Source organism: Magallana gigas, chromosome 2 (genome assembly GCF_963853765.1).
Source record: "Magallana gigas chromosome 2, xbMagGiga1.1, whole genome shotgun sequence".
Taxonomy (NCBI): domain Eukaryota; kingdom Metazoa; phylum Mollusca; class Bivalvia; order Ostreida; family Ostreidae; genus Magallana; species Magallana gigas.
The window spans coordinates 43,470,365-43,481,730 of record NC_088854.1 but is presented as its reverse complement, the minus strand read 5'-3'; the positions used below and the strand labels follow the sequence as shown (position 1 = coordinate 43,481,730).

The 11,366-nt window shown below is 34.8% G+C and overlaps 2 protein-coding genes across 2 annotated transcripts; both read right to left on the bottom strand.

Annotated features, from left to right (window-relative positions):
- Nucleotides 1-60: 60 nt before the first annotated feature.
- On the bottom strand, nucleotides 61-3,947 carry LOC105344504 (uncharacterized). The gene is made up of 7 exons (XM_034445322.2): nucleotides 3,848-3,947; nucleotides 3,684-3,743; nucleotides 2,773-2,901; nucleotides 2,261-2,359; nucleotides 1,272-1,334; nucleotides 912-1,033; nucleotides 61-283 (listed from the first exon to the last, which is right to left on the bottom strand). Exons 2-6 carry the CDS (start codon nucleotides 3,741-3,743, stop codon nucleotides 920-922), a joined length of 465 nt encoding a protein of 154 aa, XP_034301213.2. The 5' UTR covers nucleotides 3,848-3,947; the 3' UTR covers nucleotides 61-283; nucleotides 912-919.
- A 588-nt stretch (nucleotides 3,948-4,535) lies between these two features.
- Nucleotides 4,536-8,367, bottom strand: LOC105340250 (heat shock 70 kDa protein 12A). Its single transcript, XM_034445298.2, has 5 exons — nucleotides 8,288-8,367; nucleotides 7,260-7,778; nucleotides 6,910-7,134; nucleotides 6,101-6,257; nucleotides 4,536-5,707 (listed from the first exon to the last, which is right to left on the bottom strand). The coding sequence occupies exons 2-5, from the start codon at nucleotides 7,677-7,679 to the stop codon at nucleotides 4,647-4,649; spliced, it is 1,863 nt and encodes a 620-aa protein (XP_034301189.2). The 5' UTR covers nucleotides 7,680-7,778; nucleotides 8,288-8,367; the 3' UTR covers nucleotides 4,536-4,646.
- Between the last annotated feature and the right edge of the window lie 2,999 nt (nucleotides 8,368-11,366).

Here is an 11,366-nt window from a genome sequence, read left to right as displayed (position 1 = left end):
CCTGAATTTAGTTTGTTTTACCCATATCCCCTCCCTCTCACAAATTAAAATTAAGCTGTATTAGAAGAAATATGAATATATTTATTTTTATAAATCAATATATGACACATTTAAAATAAGGTTGTTCATGTAAATGCTGTCTAAATACTATAATAACGGACAATAATCTTGCCATATAAAATCTAAGCTTTTATAAAACGTTTGTGTAAGATGCTTAAAAAAATCGTTGATACTGAGTATTCCCTTGCCATGCATGCAGTACCATCTTTGAAATAACAATGATCTAAAAAAAAGAAAAGAGAGATGCATGTTGTATATATCAAGTATTATAAAATAAATCAGTTCTCGATCTGAAAACAGATAAAGGCGCAGATTTAAATCCATGTATATTAAACAATAACAACATTTATAAAACAAAATTCGGGGGGGGGGGGGCGGGGGCTCAAAATAAACCAAGATTGACGGAAATTTTACGGGCATTTTTCTGTCCCCCATTTGCAAGATAAATTGTGTCAACATGCACGAAAATTTTTTTTTAAAATGGAAAATTCACTTCATGAGCTAGTTTCTGACAGCAAACCAAATGCAGGATGCAACAATAATATGTAAACATGCAAGATATTTATATCAACATGCGACTTATCTATATCGACATGCGACATATTTATGTCTACATGTGATTTGAATATGCTAACATGCATCTTATTGGAGTAACTATGCCCCCACAGTTGTCAGATTTTGGCGATGATAATGAAATTGACCCATATTAAGACATATTATATAAGAAGACTTGCATGCCAACATAATTACTGCAATATCTCGCATGTTGACATACTTTTGTTGCATGTCGACATAGTTTATCTTGCACTTAAAAATATGCCACCATAGGTTTCTCTTCAAATGACAGGTACCTTTTTGCTTAAGAATTTAAAACCTCTCCATTGGCTGTGTCTGCCTCCTCAGTGGTTTGAAACGCGGAATATTCCAACTGACGCAGAGCAGACGCCGACTCCTCCATGAACTGGGTGTATTTCTGTGAGCAGATCCAAAAGGTTTAAGGAGTAAAAATATATAATTTTTTTAATTGAATAAATATTGATTTTACGTATTTCTGTGTGCAGATTCAAAAGGTTTAAGAAGTAAAAAATATATTTTTTAATTAAATAAATTGTGGAAATATGAAAAACATCTCTTTTTTTAATAATTTAAAAATTGTGTGGTTTTTTTGTTTGTTTGTAAAGAGCGGCACGTATATCATTTTCAATACCAACCTTAATTCGAGGGGCGTTGGTGATTAGTTCATCCCAGGAGACGTCTTTGTCGTAGGAGAATTGCTAGAATTCACGAAGAACTTTACACAGTTGAAACTTAATGATTTCTTTTGGTTATTATACCTTAATTTTGAATATCAATGGTTTCATAACTGTATCCACAATTTCGAGAAAAAGAAAAACAGCATGCAGTTGCAAGACAACTTGTCTAGAATTAATCGTGAAAATCCAGTTTCAGACAAACCATTTGACATTGCTAATAAATTTTCTTATTAATTTTTTTTTAATTCGAATAGTAAAACCAGAATTGCATAGGAACTGACTGTTCTGAACAGTTCTTCCATTCAATTTACACCGACTGCATTATAGATACAATATAGCAATGTTTATTTAAACGACTAAAATTAAATATTTTGCGGAGAATACTTTGCATATATGCATGTACAAGATCATCAGTTCGTGGTCGAATATTTTTGCAAATACTATATATAGTAACTTCTCGTTTCATAATCATGGTAATTTAATCATGTACGTTCAAATTAACGTCGCTATTCAGTGTACTGTTGAAGTGGGGGGGGGGGGGCAATAAAATATTGTGTGACTATCGTATAGATATGCAGGTGTTGTATGTGTACATTTTCTATTTGGATAGTAAGTACATGTATATATTTACATTATCCAGTGTCTTTGTCTGTGATAACACTACGTATCGATTTTGTACTAAATAACCTATAATACAAATGACGCCAAATTGAGGCGCCATTGGGGTTTGTTTATTTATATTTAAATATTTAATCGTACGATGGCCTAAAATTATATAAATATAAGTAATAAGGAATCATTCTTTGAATATTATGTGGTGATAATTTCGGTCGGGGCGTGATCAAATATATCATAAAGCCCTTCGGGCTTAATTGGATTTGATCACGCCCCGACCATGCAAAATTATCACCTCATAATATTCAAAGAATGATTCCTTATATACATACAGTGAGTTTTTGTCGTGTTATTAAATTGTCGCTCTCCGTCCCGGTATCTTCGATCTCATTAAATGGATTACTCCTGCTCATCCAAACTGTGAAAAATTTCTGCAAGAATAAACATGGTTTTCAAAATAAACGGAATATGTAAAAAATATTTTTTCTTCATCAGTGACTTAGCTGTTTCGGAAAGTATAATTTCAGTACTATCGGTAATACGGGAATCCAGACGTTCTTTTACTAAAATATTTTACTGCAAACATGATTGTGATAATCTTCCGATCCCTTGTAGATCTAAGTCAGCTTTGGTTGATTTTGGTTTGAAATTTGCGAGCCTTTGCGCATTCTGTCTTTTAAAATATATGCTTTGTGTATTTACACCTTTGAAAAAATTGTTTCGACAACGATGATGAAAAGGCATTTTACTAATCGGTGAAGTATAAAGCATTTTGTAAATTTGTTATTTTTTTTTAAGGAAAAAGTCAACTTCCTTAATTTTTCAATTTTTTTGTGTTTCCTACCCTTTGCTGTCCCCCCGCAATGGCGTGCAGCGTGTCGCTTTCGGCAGTCTCTCTTTGTAGGGCCAGCATTCGAACCCTCATCTCCAACTCCTGAATAAGACTCCGAGGGTTCTCTTGAGTTGCCAATAGCTGGGCGAGATTGAAGACTTACTAATATTTGCATGGAGATTTGCGCGTAGTTGAATCGGCGTTTTCATATACATATAATGTTACTTTTTAAAAAAAAAAGTATATTAATTAAAGCATTCAAAACATGGGAAACATCCTTACACGCAAAAGTGATTCCTATTACAATGTATAGTTATTTAATTCAATATCATTTACAATTTGCTTTTTTATATCGATTTGGCGCATTACGTTTTGCTACAAGACTTCTTTTTTTCTCTACATGTATAGGTCTTCTATAGAGCAAATGTCTTCCCACAAATGTTAATTTAAAAATAAAACTTGGTGTTATGACACCAAATTTTATTTTTAAATAAACATTTGTGGGAAGACACAAAGTGCGTTAGGCTGTCCAAAGTTAATTCTATGTTTAACGTTTCCTGCGGGCGTGTTTGGAAATAATGGTTTTGGAGAAATCGTTGTTTCAAAAAAACAAATAAACCCCAATTTCCAGTTTTATTTCTTTTAAGAAATGAAGATAATAATTTTTCTATTGATCGACGTATCAAAGAAAAAATTGACCGGAAAACTTCATCAATGCGCGTAAGATAGGAAAGATCATTAAATAGTTAGTTTACAGAAAGCTGGAACGAACTCACTGTATTTTATTAATATAAATGAATAAAAATCATTGTTTGCAAATTTTGTTTGTTTTGATTTTATCGGTGTTTTTAAGGTGACGTTAAACGTGATATTGACTTTGGGCAGCATCACAATAATCTATATATATATGTACATGTATGTACCTGTTTCAAGCCCACTTTCTTTGTCCATCTCGATTTATATTTCCGACCTCTTCTTTGCATCTGAAGTAAAAGAACAAAATTAAATCAGAAATTTGCAAAGCATGATAAATATTTTAAATTATACGAAGTATTAATTAGTTTGAATGAATCACAGTGAATCATACCTTATCTGAGCTGTGATGGTAACTTGTTTTTCACGTTGACGTTTTCCTATGACGTCATAAGATGCTACTGTTTCCTAAAACTTCACTCATCTTTGATTTGACGCCAGCATATCGCCGATAAATTATTCGACAATTGTACATTTTATGTGCGCATCCTAAGCAAGCCTCAATCGTTTATGTCAAAATTGACTTTCGTTTGCGTTGAATAATTGTTTTCACAAACTTAAAAGTTTAGAGTAAATGAAAGAAATGATATACTGTATACCGGGAAAATATTCGCCCCCGTTTTATTTCGCCCTCTTTCAGCGGGCAAAAAGACTAGGCAAATTCCAATGACTCAAATCATCTCTCTTTAAACAACTGTGTCAGCTCGAATTCAAGACGGGGCGAAACTCTTTGCAAGTGTTAAGGGCAGAAAATGGGGCGAAAGTTTCCCTGTATACAATAGTTGATTTTGCTTTTTAAACGTATGGTTATCACATTTTGATTTGTTCTTCAATTTCTTGCCATTCCAGTTTTTCAAGAAATAAAACTGATAGTCTATACGTATGAAGAGTATTGCAAAAAAATGAATAATTTAAATCCTTTTTGCTTTTGCTTACGTTCAATTCAAAGAAGGGGGTTTCCAACTTGATTAATTATGATGACAAATGGACCAAGGTAGTAAAAAGTTTTATTCAACCAGTAACAAACAGTGCAAGCATGAGGTACAAGTATATAAGCTCAGATATATAGAAATGTCATATCACAGCTAATCATTAGTAATATCAAAACGGGCCTTTGGAAAAGTTTATTTAAGTTAATTATTTTTCAGCAAGTCAATTGTCACCGAAACCTTTTCTTTCGAGGATCGGTCTCTTCCGGTCACGTGTAATTCCGTGTCGCCGAAGGCCAAGGACACATCCACAATCCGGTCAAGGCCACCAGTGGTATCTGGCATGTCAACGATCATTGTCCCAATTTCTCTGCAGTCGTCATCCACATACATTTGGTCCGGATTGTTTGACTGGTAAACGTTCACTGGCATTACCGTCTGATTTGGCTTCACGGGGGACACTTCGGTGGTGACTCTCTGTCCCACTCGAAATGTCTGCCCACTCCTGGCGAGGACGTTAAACACATTCTTACAAAAGGGGGCCCCGTCAATCTCCGTCCTATATTCCGGAGGATCTCCGTCTAGGAAGTAACGGAGCTGCCGGGTGCCATAGGTGAAAGGGCTGACTCTCTCTGAAACAATAAGTGGGTTCTCTCCGAACAACACTGCACCCTGCAAAACAGCTAGCCCAGCTTCCTGTGGGATGACAACCCTGAAGTCCTTAAACTTTTCCCTCATGGCTTTCTGGATAATTTTGCAATCTGAAAACCCGCCAACCAGAATAATATTTTTTAAGCCTTTAGTGAGAGGGTCCGAAACCAGTTCTTCGACGTGACGCAATATGCTGTCTACGGCTGGTTTAAACATGTCCATCGTTACGTCTAAACTCATTCGCAGCTTTTCAAATTTCATTTCGAGTTTTTCTCTGTATCGACCTGATGACGTGGCAAAGTCACTCAAACTTTTTCCCTTGGTCTTTTCAAATAACTCTATCAGTTCACCGGGCAGATTTATTAAAATTCTGTTTTGTTCGTCACCCGTCAAATTCCTCTTTTTCTGTTCGATTTCTCGTTCCAGGTCTAATTGAGCTGCGGGATGTTGCTCCCTGAATTTTTCCATCAATTTGTTGCCCACCAGATCTTCTATGAATTGGTAGAACCGCTGGTTGACGTGTAGGCCTCCCCACGCCCCACCGCTGGCCTTTGTGATCTCCTTCAGGGATCTGTCCGGCAGGACTTCGCGCACTGTAACGTCAACGGTCCCTCCTAAAACAGAAAGAAAGAAACTAATCAAAGGATAATAAAGATAAGGTACCGTGTTTTAATTGCACACTTTTCAAAGGTTTTGATTGAGCTGAAGTGAATTTGGTTTTTTTTTGCCTTCATAGCGAATATTGCCCTAAGCAAAAATTTCAAATATAACGGTAATTGAATCCTTTTTTGCGTTGTAAATTGCTTTAAAAGTATCTTCTTTTCGAGAAGTTTGTTTTCGACAGAATAAAAAATTTCATTTAATAAAAAAAAATGTCTCAGATAAATAAAAACCCAAACGATTATGATAGATTAATCTTACAGCAACTTGAACTCTGTCAACAATCTATTTTTTTGTTGTTGTTCAAAAATCTTGAATTACATGTAGTTTGTTACAGCATAACTCACCGCCTAAGTCGACGATCATGTACTTGGTTTTGGGAGAAAAGGCCGATAGCCTGGACTGATTCATATCAGTATGAACCTCAACATTCATTTCTTTGACGTAGATAGAAGCAGCCTCAGGTTCCAGCGCCAGAAGTAGGTTATCTCCCTCGATTCCAGCCTAAAATGAAAAGGATTCTTTTGTTCGTATTGACAAATATGTACAGTGGTGTAGGAAAACAAGCTATATTTTGGAGACTCTTTTTGATTAAGGCACCTTCAAATGTTTTGGCTACGTGTACATGTATATCTGACGGGTGGATTGAAGGGTGAAGACAGATCTAGACACTCTTGGCTCAAAAAACAATATGGGTACAATAGTTATTCTTTTCATATTGGACAAACATTTTAGATGCTATTTTTCGTTCTAATCATAGTTTAGGGAAACTAAAGAAATGTTTTAATGAACCACAAAAAGAAATGTTTAAGGTAATATGGGACACCTGTTGATATTAATGTGGGTAAAACTACATAATAATCAAAATACTTTGACCGTTTTGAAATTTTCAAATTTTAAAATATTTGACCAAAGAAAAGTTTTAAAATTTTTTGAAAGGTAAAAATCATAAAAGCCCCCAGCGGGATTCGAACTCATGACTTACATATTCGTAGCATACGCACTAACCCATTGCGCTATGCAGTTAGGTAACAAATTCGGGAAAGAAAACTTTTATAAAAATAAGCTTGATTTTATTTCGATCGGAAGTACGTCACGATATGAAAGTACCACATACCACCATAAATGCATGTTATTTCAAGCAAATCTGCCTTACTTCCCGAGCGGCTTCACGCATGAACTGTTTGGCGGGTTCTTCCCAGATGGCGGGAACCGTTATCACCCATCTGATGTTCTCCGTCTTAAACTCAGTGTCAACTTTCTTCCTCTCGACCATTTTCATTAAATCATCTTTCATGAACTTAATGCAGTGAGTAAAAACAAGTCTAGCCGAAATTTCTTTTCCATTCGAATCTTTAATTGTGGTCTTGCTGCACAGTCCCTACATTAACAAAAATCAAAAACCTTTACAAAGATACGCTTTTATTTTTTTAACACGTTGCTTTTTTACACAAATGATACAGAAGGTTCTTTTTTACTCAATATATATCTCTACAATGTACTCACTTGGTCTCTGTGCAATATCATTTTAAAATGCTTAAAAAACCGCCAGTTTTTGGGATCTTCAAATTCACTAAATTCTCTTTCTGCTGTGTAACCAAAGGACTTAAAGTCTCCATTAGCCTCTAACAGAACACACGTTGGAGCTTCCTCGGAGGGCAAACAGCTGCCACCTGCTTCGTCGTTCCACGATTTGACGTAAATATTCTTGTGGTTTTCGATTCCTATTAATTTAAATGCATAACCGGAATATGTAGTTCCAAAGTCCATTGCGGCCACCATTTTAATTTTAGAGGATTCTTTGACCGGACGTTGTCTCTCTTCAAACACGTCATCTGGTAACTCCTCTAATCCAGACCCTGGTTCAGCTGACATCTCTTCCAAGCCAGATATCACATCGTCTGGTATTTCCTCCAACCCAGACATTTTGCGTTATAAACTTCGTTTTTTAAAAATTGAAAATACGAATTCGATTAGTAAATGGTCCTACAGAAACTTTTTTTCTTTGTGTCAATTAACGTCATTCTGAAAATATACAAAATGGTATTTTACATATTTCGTCTCGGTTCATACACAGTAGAAAAAAATCCGCATGAGTAGCCTAGCTTCTATTAACGAAACATCATAATAATTAGTTTATATACTGTTAAAGTAATATATTAAAGTATATTAAGGTGGCGTCGGAAGCAAATTGAAAGTGGGAAGGTGAGGGGGGGGGGGGGGGGGGGCAAAAAGAGTGTGTGTCAGGGGGGGGGGGGGGGCTTAGCCCCTCCCCCTCTGTTTTGATGCTTATGCTGGGCTTTCACCACACAGTGCATACAGTTCTCTTCTACATAAAAATACAATTAAAAAGTTTCATGTGATAAAAAGGTACCTATGGCTAAACCGAAAGTTGATTAATAAACAAGACAGTTAAGCTCAAACGAATGTTGTTTTGAGTCGAAATAATGCGATTAAAAAGGTTTTCTTTTGATTTCAATCACACAAATACCGGGTATCTGTTGAATTCTGAAAAAAATATCAAAATCTCTTACCCGAAATACCCTTCATAATATCTACGATCCAACATACTTTCTTAATAGTAATCAACAGGACAGTAAGTTATGGAAGCCAATAAGGCTTATAAATAAATATTGGATTTTTTTAAATATCGTACTTAACCCGCTACCTATAAGTCGTTATCGAAAAATACGGGAGTCAGTGTATTTGGTTACGACCGAATTGGAGTTCATTAATGTAGAAAAAAAGGCAAATTATGCTAGTGTCGGTCTCTTTTCCACACAAAAATACAAATGTATGTACTTTGTGGTTTTTTAAAATCCGTTTTCATGAATAACAAATTAAACTGACATTTTATATTTATTATATTTACATCTACCGAGTATGGTTTTCTCTATTTCTTACGGGAACTTGGAACCATTTTAACAAGGCCTTGGACTTTCAATAGGATGCAACTATCTATTTCTTGCGTCAAAGAGAGTTCGAAATGACACTGGTTTCAAGCGAAATATACACCGATTGCGTAGTCTTAACTCAAAAACCAGACTTTTGTTGATTTCAAAGACCCATGGCTGAATGGCTAGCAATGAAATAGACAGGACGAGGCTACGTCACATTGCTGTTTGACACAACCGTACCCAAAGTCCAAGCTCTTGTTAAAATGGTTCTATATTATGTAGTAAATCATAGGCTTCCCCTTTTTAAAGAAACAGCCAGACTGAAATCTACACGCCCCGTTTATCGTTTGGTCGAAACCTACAGCGATCATAGAAAAGTCACGGACAGCACGATATAATCATAATATTAGACTCATATTCCCACAGGAGACGATTTGGCCGTTTTTTTAGCTATCGTACTGATCGATGTATGTTAACAGTAAATTAGTGAATTTTACTTACTTTTTACAATCAATTTATTAATTAGTTTAAAGAAAGATGTAAATATAAACAATAAAACGCAGGTTATGTATTTTTTTTCCTGCAATGTCGCCACCTTCATGACCCGCATGAATCGCCAAAGAAAGCATTTTATTGTTTAACTAACTTGGTTGGTCACGTGATCAAATCTATTCGTAGTGATCACTGGAAATGTAAATGTATTTTAATAACTGGTTTCAATTTCATTTTAGAATAAATTAATGAATAAATTAGAATAAGAAATAAATAAACCGTCACGTTATACTATCTAAGACTATTTTTTTATTATATACACTACCATAAAATAGTTTCTCATAGGCCTACTGAGTTGTCCGTTTCATGTGAAGGTATACGGTAGAACTCTTACTAACCAGCGTCCAGATTGACGATAAAATAAAAACAGTAAAATCGAATATTCATGGTCAGTAATTAAAAGTACTTCAATAAGCAGAACATAACTTAGAAGGAACAGTAAATTCTCCATATATGTGAATAATTAGAAATATTGCGCTTAGTTCTTGCAGCTTGCTTTTTTTAAAGCATTTTGATTAAATTATTTGTAAGTATGCATATGAAAGCATAGGTGCTTGAGGACAGAACCATATTCACCCCCCTAAGGCCTTCCACCCCCCCCCCCCCATCCCTAAGTATCCAGACCCCCGGGACTTTACTCCTTTTTCAATCAAATTATCCTTTTTGGCCCTAGTCACCCCAGCGAATGTGTTCGGAATATTTTATCTATCGTTGCCAAGTATAATAATATGTAATAAATCCAGAGGTGCTTGAGACTTCTCCGAGACTTAATGTAACAACTCTACACGTGGTTGAAAATACAAACATTGGGTTGCCCCCCCCCCCCCCCCCCCCGAGTCTGGCACCCCCCCCCCCCCCCCCCCCATTTCAAAAACGATGCTACGTGCATGATATGGGTCCAGCCATTTTTAAGGAACATTCGGCATAAAATAGCATAGTCTGTTTCACTATTGATGCTTTTATAGGTCAGGCGCGGATCGAAATTCTTAGGGGGATTGCTACTAAGCATGTTAACTGTTACAAAAGCGACAAAAAAACCTATACTTTCTATTGTCACATTTATTTTTAATACTTATTTCATCCACCAATTAATGAAGATAAAGTTTATGTAGCAGTCTCATATTTTATGATTTAATTACAAGTACATGTATATTATATATGCATCATTTCATTTTGATATTTTCATGATTTTTTGAATGCATATATATTGGATTCTATAATTATTTTATTGATCTTAAAATACATTAGTGTGCATTCATTCATGACAACTTAATTTGTAGAAAGGTCCAGAGTTGCCTTTAGGGCAGTAATTATATTTTGGTCAAAGTTAAGTTGTGTCTTTTAATCTCATTGGTGTTTTAGTTTGTTTCTTGTTTGTCTATTGGTTGGTCGATTTCCCTCCAAAAGTTCTTTGGGTTTTAGTTTAATCTTTGTCAAGAGTTTGAAGAGAGCGGACTGTAATAAAGGTGTACAGACGTTTTTGACAAATTACATCTCTTCTTGGTAAGTTAATCTAATATTACTAATATTAATATCATTTATAATATTCCTACTAAATGTCAAATCAGTATTTAATCATATTTATAATTCTTTTGCACTTTTCTCTGATTGAATGAATAGTGAGAGAGAAACTTTTGAAATAATAAGTTAAAGTTAAAATAGTTATAACTGAAGTCTCCCTAGATGTGTTTTAATTAAAACTACTTTTATGATAGTGTAATAGATGTGTAATTAATTACAGAATGCACATATACCTTGCAACCATTGAGTCGCATTGAACTTGGTTCAACTTGTACATGGGGCCTATTCCCATAGAATGGTATGTGTATGTTCATATGCTTGGAATATCAGATTAATGTATTATATGCATTACATAATTATAGCAATGGTTTTATAACTGAAATGTAAATGCATGTAAATTGATATAAAGGAGATACTATGTAAATTGTAGTTTACTTATATGAGTTATCTCCCTTTATAAAGTTAAATTACTTCAATACATTGATTGTACATCAATACGTAATTACTTGAAGTTCATGTGTTTTATGCCGTATATTCATACTTGTTATATTGTTTTTACAGGGTCAAATCTATCTATTTATATAACTGGTGATGATAATAAAAGCCCGTTATTCGAACCCTAACAGGAGTGTTGATTTCTTCT

Bases quoted from the DNA above. Each gene is read 5' to 3' on its own strand.
- LOC105344504 (XM_034445322.2), bottom strand. From the start codon at position 3,743: ATGCAAAGAAGAGGTCGGAAATATAAATCGAGATGGACAAAGAAAGTG. The intron at 2,360-2,772 runs GTAGGAAACACA...TTATTCTTGCAG, and splicing joins TTGCGGGGGGACAGCAAAGG to AAATTTTTCACAGTTTGGAT. The intron at 1,335-2,260 runs GTATGTATATAA...CGTGAATTCTAG, and splicing joins TAACACGACAAAAACTCACT to CAATTCTCCTACGACAAAGA.
- LOC105340250 (XM_034445298.2), bottom strand. From the start codon at position 7,679: ATGTCTGGGTTGGAGGAAATACCAGACGATGTGATATCTGGCTTGGAA. The intron at 6,258-6,909 runs GTAAGGCAGATT...TTTTCATTTTAG, and splicing joins TGCGTGAAGCCGCTCGGGAA to GCTGGAATCGAGGGAGATAA. The intron at 5,708-6,100 runs GTGAGTTATGCT...TTTCTGTTTTAG, and splicing joins CATGATCGTCGACTTAGGCG to GAGGGACCGTTGACGTTACA.